At 42.5% G+C, this 16,898-nt stretch overlaps 2 protein-coding genes across 2 annotated transcripts in view; both read right to left on the bottom strand.

Moving 5' to 3' along the window:
• Positions 1 to 537: 537 nt before the first annotated feature.
• On the bottom strand, positions 538 to 1,446 carry LOC127235995 (uncharacterized protein FLJ45252 homolog). Its single transcript, XM_051203385.1, has one exon. It carries the CDS (start codon positions 1,444 to 1,446, stop codon positions 538 to 540), a length of 909 nt encoding a protein of 302 aa, XP_051059342.1.
• Positions 1,447 to 10,324: 8,878 nt separating this feature from the next.
• Aak1 (AP2 associated kinase 1) overlaps positions 10,325 to 16,898 on the bottom strand; it is a 147,792-nt gene continuing 141,218 nt past the window's right edge. The window contains exons 18-22 of the mRNA XM_051203446.1: positions 15,563 to 15,664; positions 14,348 to 14,449; positions 13,042 to 13,152; positions 11,341 to 11,451; positions 10,325 to 10,502 (exon numbers count right to left, since the gene is read on the bottom strand). Of these exons, the coding sequence (XP_051059403.1) occupies positions 10,408 to 10,502; positions 11,341 to 11,451; positions 13,042 to 13,152; positions 14,348 to 14,449; positions 15,563 to 15,664 (521 nt within the window). The 3' untranslated portion in view covers positions 10,325 to 10,407. The remainder of the gene's footprint in view (positions 10,503 to 11,340; positions 11,452 to 13,041; positions 13,153 to 14,347; positions 14,450 to 15,562; positions 15,665 to 16,898) is intronic.

Here is a 16,898-nt window from a genome sequence, read left to right as displayed (position 1 = left end):
TTTGAGAGCTGCTGGCTCCACAGGAATGAATGATGAGTGGCTGAAGGATTAACTTCTTCAGATGTGCAGTAGGTTTATATTGCTCTTTTTTCTAGAAATCTCTCTGTTCCAAGAGTATTGTCAAGTCCTGGAGAGATACATCTTGACTCTTCAAGTGACTCCCAATAGGAGCTGCAGGCATTCAAAGTCGTGGTGTAACACAGCCCCTGTTAACTGGGGGTAAAATATTCCTTGATTAAAAAGGTTTCTGGGAAAAAAACAAACAAACAAACAAACAAAAAAAAAAAAAAAACAGAGTTCTGAGTAAGGGTGAAGGCCTGTATGAAGGATCAGTAATGCCTACAAGTCCAGAAAGAGAATAAACAAAAAAAAAGGAAGTATAACATAAAGAGCAACCTTGCTAATTGCCTTGAAGTGATTCTGCTGTGAGGCGGGAACTACAAGGTCACAGTGGATACTCCCTGGAAGGCCTGCCAGGAGTGGTGTGATGGGTGCTGTTGGGGTGGGTGGAGGCAGGCCTCAGCCTGGTCTCTGCTCCTAGGGTTTCTGTTTGCCTGCTTTTGAAGGAAAGGGTGCTAAAGCAAAAGGATCAGCAGTGGGCAGCTCTGTAGTCCTGGAGGACAGAGATGTGACAGACACAGAGCCAGCTAGCAACTGCTTATTGCTTTGTGAAACAATCTTGTAGGCAGCAATGGGCTGGGCTTCTGGACTTGACTCATCTTCTGGGCTATAGTGTCGGGAATATTTGGATAAAGCCTGGGGGCGGAATGGCTTAACACCCACCGGCCCAGAAAAGGCTTCTTTCTGGGGCTGCAGGCCTCTGTTTCTGTCACTAGGATGACTCCCAGATTCCATGGGAGATCCTCTGGGAGAGCTGCTATCAAAATGGTCTGCCACCTGGACAGAGTGGGAGGGGACACCAGACTGCTGTACAAAGCCAGCCACAGGATACTGCGCCTGGGCAGGGGTGTACATGGCTCTATCTCGGCCTGGAAGCAGGGGCCCTTCACCAAGCTGACTGGGGCTGGCCTGCACCGGCAAATCCTGTGAGGAGCCTTGCATGGCCAGTAACTCCTCCATACTCTTCTTCTTGGTGAAAGGAGCTCTGGAGAACACATCCATCTCCTCTGTTTGGGAAGGAGCTACACTGGCCTTGGAGACAAAAGGGGCTTTGGAGAAAATGTCCATGTCATCTGCTGGAACCAGTGAGCTCCTGAAGGGGGCTGTGGCAAAGACATCAGGCTCCCCAAGACCATCTGAAGCCTGCTGGTTGACTGGCAAGAACTGGCTCTTTTTCCCGCCTTGTCTCCCCTTTTCTGGCTTAGCAGACACTCCAGGTTCAGAGAACAGAGTGGCTTCTCCCAGCTTTCCCTGGGGAGGCCTGCAGCTCTCATCCTCCTCTTCAGACTCCAGAAGGAGAGGCCGAGACCCGCTGCAGTCCAACATGTCCCCCTCCAGGTCGGTGCCCTCTTCCTCCTCACTGCTGTGGAAGGAGCTATTGCTGGAAGGGCCCTCTTGGGCCAGGGAGTCAGATTCTAAAATGTTCTGGGTCTTTGTTCCAGGAACTCTGCAGGGATCTGGATAGAGGGCGAGGCCTTTGGCACCCACAGGTTCTTTAAAGTGCTCTACAGTAATTACAGGACAAGGACTGGGCTCTTTCTGGAGACCTAGAAAAGCATAAAATTTAGAATTAATGTGGAGCCTGGGTCAGAGCTTTTTGGAACATTTAATGGTCAACCAAGGCAGATACATTGTAGAACCAAATAATAGATGTTGAAAATGGAAAACAAACAGAAAAATAAAAAGTCAAGCAAGGTAAATGCACACAGACTGAAGACACAACCACCATCTCACACTTTGGCTCATGATAGACATAATAATGAGCAAGAAAGGTGAAAATGTTAGGCACACAGACATTCAGGGCAACTAGGCAACACCCCTACTTGCAGGCCAGGCACAGACACCTGCTCTACCTGGCTCAGAGCCAAATGAAAACAAGCCCAGTCATTCCTCTCCACATACACCAGACAGTCTGGGGCTATGGAGAACTACTGCCTGGGGATGAACTTAACTCGGCATCAGGCATATGCTCCACATTCAGAAAGACAGACCCTCTGACAGGCAGTGCGAGGCTGTTGGTAAATGCACGTCTACTTGATGGTACACTGCAAGCAGTGCTCATAGAGAGCACTTTTTGTCTGATGCAAATATGGAGGGCACTTTCTGAGTCATACTAGATGACATCAACTTTGGCTGGAGTGTCCCTAGAATTTTGTTTTTAGTGTCCCAAGTTAGCAAAGATCTCCATTTAATGAATCTGCCATTAAGTTCTTTAAGCAGAAATACTAGAAAACTCCAATGTACTAGCACAAGTGGTAATGTAGGTAGAGGTGCCTTTGGGTGCTCTGGCATTTAAAATCAAATAGACAATTATCAGAATGCAATAGAGCTTACCTTCCAAGAAATATTAGCAGGTTAGAAGTATGTCATTGGGCACATGTTAGCAAGAGGGTAGGAAAAAGGCATATGTAACTAAGCAAGAAGAATCCAGAGAAAGGGTAGGTAGGGTGGAGGGTGGAGGGCAAAATATATTTCATTATGGGCTCAAAAAGGACATACCACCAGAATGTCCCAACCCACCAGGACACTAACTATTGGCCATTCCCGACTGGGCCCTCTCCATCCAATGAATGCCTTATCAGAAGGACTTTCTGCTACACAGTGCCCTCTACTACATTCTTGCTGGAACTGAGCATATAGCACAGAGGAAGGGACTACAAAGTTGATATATTGGAAACCTAGTCACTTAGTGAGAACTTATACCATAGAGAACACAAAGAGGGAGCTGAACATTTGATTAAAAGACATTATACAAAAATATTATTTGTCTAAATCCTCTAACTTTTTTTTTTTAAGCAATGCTTCATTTTAATTAGTTGACAATGAGTAATTTTCAGTAGTCCCCCTGCCCCGGTTTTTATTTACCTATCTAATAGTTTGAACATAATGAATTCTAAACTCAAAATTTGAAACCAGTATGGAATGAAGACTTCTTGCTTCCTCACAGTGCATATGGGCACAACCCTAATTTCTCAGGCAGACAACTGAGATTAGATTTATCTCAGAGATATGCAGGTAATAATTTCTGTGAGGGAACTAAAGTGAAGGGGGAAGGGAGAGCCACTAACTTTTAAAATAAAATTCACCAAGAAATGTAGGAGGCTCCTAAGAGTCCATAGGCTGTTTCCTTTTAGACAAAATTAAGGTGCACTTGCTCTGCTCTCCAAGACTACCTGAATGTTATTGCTTCTACAGTGGCTATGCAACAGAGCAAAGCATCCTTTAGCACACAGAGAGAAGGTTGAGTCAAGCCAGTGATTACTCCTGGTACTGTATGGTCTGATTTGAATACAATACTGCTTTCACTATAGTCAGTGATTTGAAGGATCTGAAACTGGATTCATTCAAACAAAGTCATGTACAGACTGCAAAAAGCATCTATCTACCTAGAGACCCAGGGTCTGATGCCTTCAACACTATATTACATCCACAGAGCTATGAGGTAGCAAGGGGAGAACTCTCTCATCCATAATGGGACATGAAGAACATGCTGGCCCAATATAAACTACTGTCATGTAGTAGGCTTTGAGTCAAAAACCCAGTTTAAAAAAAAAAAATCTACTGACTTAGGACATCTTTGAATTTTGAAGTGAATAGTAAGGTATTTATTTTATATTTAAATACTGACAGCTTTAAAAAGTTTAGAATTGGCTGGGGTTCATGCTTTTAATCCTAGCACTCAGAAAACTAAGGCAGATGGATCTCTGTGTGTTCGAGTCTACCCTGATTACATAGTAAGTTCCAGGTCAGTCAAAGATATATAGTGAGAGCTTGTTTAAAAAAAAAAGTTTGGGGGTCATCATCAAGTCTGAAAGGAAGACCAGTTTCTCAATGTTTAAAAGGATCACAGCTATTCCCTCTATCTCACTATGAATTTTCTTAAGACTAGAAAAGTACATCTAACAGGGCTTTCCTGAAAAATCTGCCTCTCAACCTTTCTTGGAGGTACAGTGTAACTAAGGCAGAGTAACCAGGCCTACCACTTTGACAGCCAAAGAAATACTAGAGAATATAGAGCTCCTAGAAGTCTACATGACTCCAGGGAGTCCTGATGGTGGTAGCTAGGGAAACAACAGAGTTCAGGGGAGATTTGTAACATCTTTCTGGCAGTTAAAGGTCTTGCTGTTGTTCACTTTAGTATGTGAATGTGCTCTTACAAGTATTTTTAGGGTGAAAAGCCCTTGCAGTGCAAACCAACATGGGCCAATGGCAGACTACCTCTGAAGCAGCCTGGCTCCTAGGGATCCACCCAACATACCCACATGCCATGGTAGAGTTCTTTGGTTATCAATGACAGCCACAGCAGAGCTAAATAAGAAAAATAAAAAATTCTAGCCTGTTCTCCCAGATCAGGACCTGGCCTCAATGTGTATAAGGCTTTTGTTCATCATGAGGCATTCTCTTATAATTCCATCAAACTGGGTCATGTTTCTTTTTGTTTGCAAAACTTCTAGAAATAGCTCTCTCTGGTTCCACTGTGAGGCTGTAAGTTACAGATTTCAGTGCAAACTCACACACCCTGGAGAGGTAACTTCACCACCCCCTGTATTATCTCAGAGATCAAAGTGTGGCTCTCTTGGGGATGACTGACTCCAGAAATGTTATCTGATTGGCACTGAGTTTATTAGCATGCTCTCTAGAGAAGCAAAATCTAAGATTAAAGAAATGTTATTACTAGTGTGCACTCACAAGCATGTGCCACAGTGCTCAAGCAAAAGTTACAGGACAGTTTGCACAAGCCAGTCCTCTCCTTCCATCCCAAGGGCTCTCACTTGGGTCATCAGGCTTGGCACAAGCACTTTTACCCAAAGAGTGAGTCATCTGGCTGGCCCTGAATCTGAAATTTAAATTTCAGGCCAGATAATCTTACAATGTAGTATGTCAGAACTGTACTTGTCTCTACACTATAACTGAAATAAGTGTCAGGGAACACTAATGACAAATTCTTGCCTAAGTCTGAAGTAATGGCTTGGGTATCTCATACACCCAAAGATTGAAAAGCACCCCGATGAGGTGTATGGCATCAGTTGAAATTTGATGTCTCAGAACCAAACCCAGGGACCACACTCTCAGTACCCTGCAATTCCCAGAACCTTTGGTGTTCATCACGAACTTCAGCATTTGGTTCTCTCTTATGCTAGGCAGTAGCAGAAAAGCCCACCACTGGATGCCAGAAGCAATTAAAGAGAGCCATTTCTCACTGGGCATAAATATACTCTTGCCATCCTAGTGTTTAATTAAGTTGGCCTGGGTGTATTCAAGACTAAATTAGAGGAGAGCAGCTGCAAATGGGTGCCATTTTATCATTCACGTATGGCCCTGGCTAATGTGTGTTTTCAGGTTTCTCATTCTTGACAGTAATGGGCTTCATCTCCAAAGTGGTCATAACTCATTAAACCTAGGGACATTTCACACCTTCCTTGGGACATCTTGCACAGGTGTCCACTTACTAAACCTTCCTCAGGACAATTTGAACAGCTGTCCACACTTTTCTTGTTCACTGGTATTTGTAGTCACTAATGTGCTCAAGTTCCTTCTGCAGGAATATAAAAGCTACCTTAAGCTATTTATACATCTAAACATCATGCACTTGTTTGAACAGATAAAAGCTTTATTCCTCTGTATGTTTACATAAGAAATTTGTTTACAGACTTATTTATACAATACTTGCGAAGCAGTGTTCATTTTTCACATTTTACTGCACAAGATAGCTTCATTACATCACTTTGCTTTGCTTCCCTGGGGAAGACAAGTTAAAGACCTAAGGTAAGAGTCCATCCAGGTGACAAAGGCATGTAAAACAAGGCAGAAAAGAATACCCACAGATGTAAATTCAGGACACTGCATCAAAGTGAGAACCAAGGAAGGACTTCCCTCCTAGCAACTGTCACCCTTTAGGAACTCTGCATGAGTTAGCATTACCCAGGCGGCCTCCAGACCGCCTCCCTCCCACTTAGTGAAAGGAAATCCAGGGGAAACTACATAGGCTATCTTGTTACAGACTGAAATGGAGGCCATCTGAGATTCATTCAGTTCACAAAAGCAAAGCACATCTAACTTGGGGAACATTATCATTGTGGTGAGGAAAGGTCTAATTTTGCACTGGTAAAATTACTCTCTGGAGAGGGATATAAATTAGTTTGCAGTAACTGAAGTGTTTATAAGTAGACACTCCCCTCTAAACATTCCATCAGGCAGCCTCTGATTTGCTTAACTCAGTATTGCTCTGAGTGATGCTGTCATTCACATCCCGAACTCCATGTCAGTGGCTACAGGATGCATATTATCTTGCAGACCAGGAAGGTTAAAGACTTTTGATGCCAGAGGAACCTTGCCACAGGAGGTTTTAGCTTGCTTCAAGGTGTCTATAGCATTCTCTTGTTCACTGAGCATGGACCCCCAACCCCCACCGTAAAGGTCTCCTCATCCTTAGGGCATTGCTGAAGACAGAACTAATCCTGACCTGGGGGAAGTCTATGTTGGTCTGAATCAAAACAAATACTTATCAGGAGGAGTACAAGAAATGAGAACTGCAAACCACAAAAATATGTCTTAAGAAAAACAGGTTTCCTTTTGGGTTTGTTTTCTTCCAATTATTAGAAATCCAAACTCTAGAATTACAGTCTGATCAGAAGGAGCTAAGTCCAATGTGAAATGCCAATGAGCAGAGGGACAATCTTTTAGTGAAGTTTAAAAAGCTGTATCTTTAAGTCTCCTAAGGACCATGGCACTGCAAACCTTCCCTTACTCAGTGCTGGTGAATCTCAGCTATGAAGTCTTCTCTAGGAACTGCCTGTGGAGTTTCAATATCTTCCTTTTACCAGAGTGGTTTTGAATTTTGGAATACTCAGTGTTACTCAGAGGCAGAGGTATCAGAGAAAAAAGCCACAAGAAAGATTACACTTGTGGATGCTGTGAGTGAGGCTGCTGAGACAACACAGCCATAACCTTGCTACCTTATCTGTCGATGTTATGTCTAAAAACAAGAGCTTAAAAAACTCAGATGACACTGCTGCTTTGAGAGGGTTAGCATTCACTTCCCAAGCAAAATCAGATGCTTCTGGAGGGAACAATCAAACATACAAAACATTTCTGATCTATTTCAAAAAACACTGTAACAATTATAATACTACTTAGAAGTAACTGCTTAAACCTCATCTCCTTTGAGGACCACATTTTTAGAAACTTTGGGAATTAAATTTGATTATCTGGGGGGGGGGATACCAATTTGTGATATTTTCTGGTATAGTAATTACTTCCACTCAGCAGAGAGAAGGTCAAATAAAAACTATGCACACTGTATTTGCCCATATTTTAATGGCAAATCCCTGACTATACAGATTAAAATAACAGAAATCTCTGGATTCTGTTTGACTGCAATAGATAAGATTGTGTGTGCTTAATATTACAGAAGGACACTCTAACTCCAAGCTTTCGATGATGTGGGCTTTTATTCAGGTAACCAACAAGTAGCAACAAGATTAAAAATTGCTCATTCTAATCCTCTGTGAGTAAATGCTGAAGAAATCTGTAGTAATGGAAAGAACACAGAAGTTACCTGAAGGACATCCAGATTATATGATCCTTCACAGTCCTTCTAAATACAACAGCATAACAATGTTATGTTTCTACTATCTTAGACATCACTTATCCAAACCCATCCTGAGTAAAAATCCAACATCAATTCTGAGGGGTCAAATGCCTGTTCAAGGTCATTAGCCAGGGTCTGGATGAGGTCCCAGAAACCTGAGCTGCCCTGGCCCCTTCTCGCACCACCCTGCCTTCATCAGTCAGGCCCACAACAGTGAGATAAAGTAAATGGACTGGTAGTCAGTCTCTGCAGCCCCTTATATAGTTCAGTCTTGTACTGTGTATCTCCAGTTATCACATACCATGCTCTCCAAGCCACTCTCTCAGCTTAGGATGATGCAAAGGAAGGCTATGCTGACCCAGCCACTTGAATGTAATTCTTAACAGAAAAATAGCTCTGCCTGCTGAACCCTTACTCCTGAATGGTCAGCCCCAGGTCTCTTTTCATTATCTCACCCACGCTTTACCATCTTCCTTGGCAAGAGTCTGTTAATTTTCATTAGTGTCTCCATTAAGCCTTACTGAGAAAATTACTACACAATATCTCTCAATATAATTACGGGTGATGAATGAAAATGGTTTAGAGACACTTAACCTAATTTCTAGACTGCACTATTCATAACTCCAATTAAACTGAAAAGTAGACATTTCATTATATTGCTAACATTTTTATGAGAAAAAATATGAAAACACAGACCTAAAACAGTAGCCTTATTTAAAAATAAATATTTCCTTCATTAATTTACACATTCTTTCTGTGTCCAGGAAAGAGGACACAACCATTTCCTGTCCACCAAGGGGTTACCCAAGTCCTGCTTCCCTGCAGCCCACTTGTGGAGAGCTCTTCACGACATCTCCTCCATCCTCGGCTGCATACAGTGCCTTGTTCACCTGTAGAAACCATCTCTTCTAGCAGAGGCCTTTCCTCAGCTCATTTAGGTTCAGTTGGCACAGGAAGGATTGAAAGTCAGAAGGAAGACTGAGTGTCCACTCTTCCTGCTGTCACATTGCTGGAGTCAATGGTGGCCCTCCAGAGGCAGTGCTTGCAGGCTCGTGCTGATGTTGGTTCCCCACCACTTAAAGTGCAAACGTGAGCAAGAAACAAAGTAGTAGTAGAGAACAAGCAAATGGATTTGGGGTTTTATTTGTACAAATCTGATGAATTTAAGAGTTTCCCTTCCAACCCTAGAGGATGGCACTTGAGGAAGGGGGTTCTCTGTGCCCACTGTTCTTCTAAAGGGTGATCTGACAAAAGTGCTCTCCACATAAGGAAATGAAACATACCTTGATGAGTAAGTATACAGAGGGTGACTAGGAGAGCATGTTGTATGGCCAGTGCAGGGGTCTTTAGTTAAATCTATGAACAGTAGTCTATGTTAGTGAAAAACTATCCTTTGTTTGGTCTTTTAAGTCTAGGAAGCCAAGGAAAACCAACTGCACATATTCATCAGCTTCAGGCTTCTATTTAAACACCAGAGAGAAAGTAAGTAGCCATAGTCAAACTGTGCCCAGCACACTTATTTCTGATTATCTGAAAATAAACAACATGCTTGTTGTACAGAGATAGAGGCCTGCTGAAAGCTTAGAGCAAGACATTTACTCTACCTAAAACAGTTCTGTGTGTTACACTGCAGGACTGCTATGTGGTTATACAAGCGAAGGGGATCAAAACCCTGTACAGACACCTGATGTCAGACTTGAAATGCCAAGTGAAAACAGGACTATTCAGCATCTTCATTTATACACAATTTACAATATTTGATTCAAAATAAAAAAAAAATCACAAGAAAAATACATCTGTTTCTGCTACAATTCCTTCCCTTCCCCATCCACCCCCCCCCCATGAAAAGTCTTCTAGTAAAAGGTATCATGTTCCCACCACTGTCTTGTTTTGGTCTAATTCTGAGATCCCAGCTTAGGGTAGGTAACATGGAAGGATGGCAATGCTTGGTATTTATATCACATACACATTTATTCAAGGATCTTAAGCACTTGCAGTCACGCCTCCAGATTTGAGAAATCACAATTCAGTGGAAGCCAGATAGCTAGACAAATTAGATAGCTGAGAAGATTGCATGGGTGTAAGATACCTTGGCTCAGTCTATTACCAATCAAGGTCAAAGATGACTAGCTAGAGCTGAGCCCAGTTTCTCTTCACAAACACATCCTATTAGTTTTGCCCTGTTTAAACAGCACACCTGTCTTCAGACTACTGCCTGGAGTTAAGACCAGCCATAGCTGCCATGTCCTCATGATATTGCATCAGGATAAAAAGCAAGAATGGACACACATCAGCATCTGGGAGACAGGCCATAGGACTGTCATGGGGCCATTCCTAGCAAGAATGAGACAAAGTGTCCATAACAGGCTCAATGACAGTCAAGCTTCTGTGAGTGGATCCTAGCAGAGGTGAAGCTCAGGGCAGCTAGGCTTGAGTTAAGATAGTGCTATTAAAGATGGGGAATGAGAAAACACAGCAAACTAAGGAGAGGAATCGGCCAAGGAACGGATCTGGAGGGTCAGAGATTTTTCTTTCCTTATCATTTCTATAGGAGAAGGCAAGGGGTGGGAGAAAGGGGCTTGAGGGCCCCTTATTTGCAGATTTAAAAAAAAAAACTCATTTTTCTCATAACTCCGTAATGAAAATGTGTATTACGGCATGAAGATTACAGAACTGCGTCTGCTACTGGCTCACGGCTACAGGTCTATGAGCTGATCCACCAGCAGCAAAGACCTGGCTAGGTTGGGAAGACTGGACTCAGAGCTCCCACTGCTGTTTCTAGAGTGCCCACCTGGAAGTGGAAAGATAGGATTCAATACAAAACACAGAGGATTAGGGTTAGATGTGCAGAGCAAGCAAAGGAGAAAAAGAAAAACAAGGACATCCCAGAGAAGCAACATTTCACATTTCAAAAGTCTCACACGTTGATTTCTAAACATAACCATTGGCTAGCCACTACCTCCCACCAGAAGTAGTTCACTCTATGCATACCACAGTAGAGGCAGGACACTACAGAGATGCTGCTGCTTCCAAACCAACTCGTTTGCCTAAAAGTCCTGTCTGTCCATTAGCCTAGCAACAGCAAGCCACCTCCTAAAAAGTACAGATCAATTTCTGCTTTAAGGAGAATCAGTTTAGGATACTACAATAAGACCGTGCTTTTAAAAAAGAAGTAAGTGGTGTGCTTTAGTGTTTTGTGCATGCTCAAATAATTCAATCCACCAAAGAGGAAAAGAATGGTCCACAAAATCTACAGATGCAGCAGACACTAAAATACCACTGTTAGCTCTCTGGAAAGAACATCTATTATATATTTTCCAATTATGATAAAAATGTTCAACACTTCTGACACATACCTTTAGGCTTCTACCGACTAGAGAGCACTTTATTTTTGGCTTGACATTTCATAAAAACTAACTCTTCTCTAAATAAGCCCCAAGTCAATGAGGTTTTAAGCTACAAAGATCAGCATCTCCACCTGCCTCTCATGTTGGCCCAGCCTACACTAACTGCCATCATCCAGTGTCCTTCACTATATGGTGATACTCCCATCCACCATGCAGGCTACAGACAGTGTTTTGATGAGACCTGATGTCAAGATCTTCTCTTTTCTCCAGCCTCTTTCTTACCTTGTGTGTTTTTGGTTATCAGTACAGGAATAGGGTCAAACTCATCTTCTGCCACCTTTTCCGAGCCCTCAGTGACACCGAAACCTGAGATGAGATTACTATCTTCTGCAGCTTAATACAGAATGCAAGCACACAAGCAGAAACAACAGAAGAAGAGATTAGCAAATGAGAGAACAGGAAGGAGGCATCAAGCCTTCAACTATGAACAATCACTGTTCTTAAAGGTGAAAGCACTTATTTTTCTGAGTTGAAATAAAAGTAGAAAACTAGAAAATACAGGTATATAGAAGTAAAAATCTATAGAACTTACAATGTTAAGATTTCATGAACAGTTGAGAAATGGGCTATTAGAAGAATTCTCTACTCTGTAGAAGACCATAGTCACAGTTGGAAGCTATCTCTGAAATGTCACTATCTTTTTGAGTTAACAGAGGCCTAACTGAAACACTGGAAGCCTGGGGCAGAAGATGAGAGAGGAGCAAGCATGTAGAGGCTGGGGCATGGCTCAATGGCAGAGTGTGCTTTAGCAAGTTGCAAGGTCTTGAGTTTGACACCATGACCCAAAACCAACAATGGAAGAGAATTAACCAATATGTACAAAGCAAGTAAAATGGCAAGACTTCCTGGTCTGGGGGGGGGGGGCTTTTTAATAAATCAGAAAACTGGGGTACAAAAAACACCTAAGTTTCTTAGACTATGCCCCTCTCCCATTTTTTGGGGTGGTTGCTGTTCTTTTGTTTTGTTTGAAACAGTGTCTCATATGTAGGCCCAGTTGCCCTGAAACTCACACAAATCAACCTGCTCCTGCCTTCCCAATGCTGGGATTAAAGGTATGTGCCACCACACTCAGCATATTCTTCAATCGAATTAAAGCTGTCTCCAGCAAAAGCTAGCTGAGCCCTTACAGAGAATGCTTTTGTGTGGTTACACATTGCTATCAACATACTTTTGCCAGCCATCAGTGTCTGTCTATACATGTAACTTCCCATGCCGGCCATAAAACAAAACCAGTTATCATCACTGCAACCAGGAGCCCATTGTCTTTAGTCATCTCTGGAGGCTTCCCTCTTGAATTTCCTTTGGAAAGTACTTAACCTGTTCAATTTCTAATGTTCTTCAAACACAGAAATAAGCTTGTCATGTGCAAGCATGCTACCACCACAACAGACCTCAGAACCCAACCCAAGCTACTCTGCCTGCAAAATCTCAAACCAGACCAAGTCAAGACTAGGAAGTGAAAATGACAGGTTAGAGTGAGAAACTCAGTAATAAATTACTCAAAGGCAAAATAATATTCAAAGCTTTCACAAGTTCAGTTTTTGAGGAATGATTTTTTGAGGGTTGTATTTCTTTACATTCAAAATCTTGAGTCAAACTGGATGAAATGACTTTCCTTTCTAAGGCCAATGAATGTCATATTAATAATCACAATCATTCAGTGGGCTCAGCCATTGTCCCTTAAGGCACATGGCTCTCAAAGGTAACATGGAATATCTGCATGCCAGTTCTTGTCAGAAAGTGATCCCTGCACCCATCTGTAGTTACCAGGGCTTACTAACTACTCTGAGAAGAATTCTGACAGTGGTTAAGAATACAAACCCATGTTTTCCATAGAAGTGGACAACTTGAACACCTTATTAACAAAGACTTTTGACAAAGGGGAACACTCCAGGGTACATGTGGGCCCAAGAAAGATTTTACCTTTGTGAGCAGGAGCAGAGAGCGCTATGGGGGCGAACTCTTCCAGAAGGTCAGCAGTGGGGTTAGAGAGCAGAGAACAATCAAGCAGGGAGTCGTCCCCAGTGAGAGAGTCTGAGTCAGTCACCATCATCCCCGAAACGGTGGCATTAAACAGCACACAACAACATTGTGAGGTTATACCTTGACTTTTAAATTATTGCACTTACAGGCCATATGTACAAGTCAAGGTGCAGAAAGAAAACCAAAAGAAATATGTTAAGCTCTCTAAATGTCTATCCACAAAAACACGTATCCTAGAATCTACTTGGTAGTAAATATAAATGCAAGATTTTTGGCTCAGAGCTGTTGGTCAAACAAGTTTGTGATTCAAATGTCAATATAACTTAACAACCCAGTCTCAGCAAATAGCATTGAAAAAAGGATGTTGTAACCAGAGTTTCACTTAATGTTTCCCCACTCAGGAGGAAAGTTCTTAGTGAAGTGAGGAAACTGATCAGAAAGGAACCCGCCATGACTCCAGTGTTCCCATGCAAAATACCTTTTTCTATTAGTCTTTAAATTTGAATTCTCCTTGAAACATAGTAAATTATTCCAAGTAAAGAAATGGGGAAGGTAAGATTCAGAGATGAATCATTTGAGCAGGGAGTATTTCCTGGGAGAAAACATCCAAGTGAGGAAAAACAAGAGGAACCACACTGCCTTTGGGGAGGTTCCCCCCTCCCCCCCCCCACACACACGCATTAGTTTATAATCTCCTGAAGGCAGACTATCAGACAATCTTGTCAAGGTAATTAGGACTCACAAAAATGAATGCAATCAGATTTGTTTGTGTGTGTCTGAGGTCTTGAACAAAGACTAAAATTTTCAAGAGTGAAAGCCACCCTGGATTCAAGGAAAATTTCAATTTTGCCTACAAGCAAAAGGAAAATCGCCTCTAGATGGAAACCCTGATCGGAAAAGAATATCAACAGCAGAAGATGAGCTCCACAGATCCAGTACTGTGTGTAAGGAAGTTGAGGAGGTCTGCTTAACAGCTAGAAGGGTTAAGGCAGCCATTTATCTGAGCTGACTTGTGTTAAAGAGGTAGGGGGAACCTGCCACCAGTGAAGAGAATTTTTTTTTTCTTTCTGATGTTGGAGATTGATTGATATGCAAGCACTTGGGCCAGGACTGTAAGAACAATTCATGGCATCCATTGTAAAAACCAACCAGAATGCAAATAAACAGGTTCATCTGTCACGGGTGGGAAGCCCTGCTCTGAGGCTACTCTTCTGCCAGCTCTGCAGCTACATGGGCCCTGACTGACCTGTGCGGTTCGAGGTCACAGACTCCGTCTGAGATGGGAGGCGCTGAGCAACAGGTGGCTCCAGTCCAGGTATGAGACTCTCAACAGCAACATCAGCCTTTTCTTTTGTTATCAGGGGCATTAACAGTGGAGAGGAAAGGGTAAGAAAAGGAAGAAGTCAGATGCTGCTCAGGAAAACCTATGAAGGCTTGCTTCCCAAGTCTGAGGTGAGCTGCAGAGAACAGCCTGTGATATTACTCTGCCACTGCCTGGGCTTCAATGACTGAGCATGAATGTACAAGGCTGGCTACCAGGATGGTGCAGTCATCACCAGTTCCTACAAATAAGTGCAGGATATAAGCAACTTTTCAGAAGCAAATTCTTCTATGCCAGAAAAGATTGGCTTCAAGACAGGCAATGGTGGCTCACACCTATAATTCTGCCATGAGTTTGGGGCCAGCCTGGCTACACAATGACGCCCTACTTCAAAAGCCAACAACAACCAAAACAGCTTTGTTCATCATTAGTTTGGGCAATTTTACCCTTTTAATGAGCCAGCCTTGGTGTAAACATCCTCCAATCTAATGCACAACCCTCAAGTGTACCTCACCCTATCTCATGATATAGCAGGGAAGTGCTCTGCACATTGTGATGTCTCACAGATGGAGGCCTACCTTTCTGTGAGACCATGGCATTCTGGAATGCTAACATTTCTTGTGTAAATCTAATGACTGAACCCTCCAAGAATCCATCCAGGCAGTTTAAAGGTTTTGCTTATATAGCATAAAAAAGAATATAACAAAGTAAGCAGACCAAGCTGCTGTGCTGGACTACTCTGGCGATGAACTGCCAGGCAGACTTCCTGGTATGGGTATTTGTTATAAGCATTGACCTTCTAAAGAAGAATCAACTCGATTCTACTAAGTTCAGGGAAGCTCCCAGGGACAATTAGAAACCAACTGTTTTCTACTATTCTTCCTTATTCATGAGAAATATACTGGAGAAATCATAGGACATCAGTAAAGGCCAGAGTTACAGGTTGTACACATGGAAAGCAGAAAAAGACACTCCTTTTGGACTAATAGAGTTAACAGCGTTGCCTGCTAGCTTTAAACCATGCACAAGGACTACAGAGGCCTGAGGGCACTTCTGCCCTCCCCCGATTCCCCATGCCAGAGCTACCCCCACAAACATACACATAACAGGCATGACTGGAGAAACAGACAGGGATTTTACCAATCACAGCATCAGAGGTGCTGCCAAAAGGATCTGTCATAGGCAAGAGGTCAGGGAGCAGAAGAGAAGTATCAGGAGATTTGAGTCCCTCGATTAGTTTTTCTAGGTTGGGAAAGAGGCAGAGAAAAGGCAAAAATTCAATGAGATTATAAAGCAAGTAGTTCATTTGCTGTTCATGAGTACACAGTTCAGGGCTCCCCACTTTAAAGAGGCACCATAAAAACACAGACCAATAGTATCTTGTTAACACTAAACTCAACAGAGCCAGCAAGATGGTTGGGTGGGTAAAAGTGTTTACCACTACACATGAAAACTGAGTTCAGTTCCAAGGACCTACCCACTGAAGGAGAGAACAGACTCCTACAAGTAACCCTCTGACTTCCACACATGCATTCACATACATACAACACAAATAAGTACATAAATAAATGGAATTTTAAAAATCCCCCCACAATACTTTCCAATTGAGGTTAAAAGGCTATTTCCCCAGGTGAAGTAGAACTCAAAGTTCACCAAGGTGAGGGAGGCCCTTGGGTCTGTTTATTGATTGATGATATAACAACCATCACCAATTTTAAATGTGTACAACATGGTGAATGTTGGCAAATGTATACATTCATGTAATCATCACTGAAGTAATGATACAGACCATTTCCAACCCTTTCAGACATCTGTACCCTACAGTAAACGCTCTTTTCACTACAGGCACTGGCAACAACAGGCCTCTCTGTACATATAGTTTTTCCATTTCGAGATTTCCTCCTTTCCCCCACTTTTTTTTTTTTTTTTAATGCATGGTCACTTATAGCCTGTGCTGGTCTTAAACTTGTTATGTAGCCAATGATGACACTGAACTTCTAATCCTCCTGCCTCTACCTCCTTAGTGCTAGGATTATAGGCACTACACGGTGCTAAGACTGAACCCAGAACCTCAAACTTGCTAGGTAAGCACTCTACCAAGTAAGCTAAATTCCAACCTCCAGATTTTCCACTTTATTTTTTGCCCTTGTTGTTTAGTTAGTTTTGTTTGTTTGTTTCTTTGTTTTTTAAAGAAAGAATCTCAAGCTGGGCAGTGGTGGAGCATTCCTTTAGTCCCAATATTTAGGAAGAAGAGACAGGTGGATCTCTGTGAATTCAAGGCCAACTTGGTCTACAAAGGAAGTTCCAGGACAGCTAGGGCTACACAGAGAAAATCTGTCTCAAAAAAAGGAGAGACTCTGCTAGTGGCTGTCACAGAGGAGCAGAAGGTGGCAACTGATTTCAGGAGATCAATCCACCAAAACACCAGGCACTGGTGGGTGAATCTCAGATAGGAAAGGCCCTGATGATTTTAGCT

Source organism: Phodopus roborovskii, unplaced genomic scaffold (genome assembly GCF_943737965.1).
Source record: "Phodopus roborovskii unplaced genomic scaffold, PHOROB, whole genome shotgun sequence".
In the NCBI taxonomy this organism is placed as follows: domain Eukaryota; kingdom Metazoa; phylum Chordata; class Mammalia; order Rodentia; family Cricetidae; genus Phodopus; species Phodopus roborovskii.
This window is presented reverse-complemented; position numbering and strand designations above follow the sequence as displayed.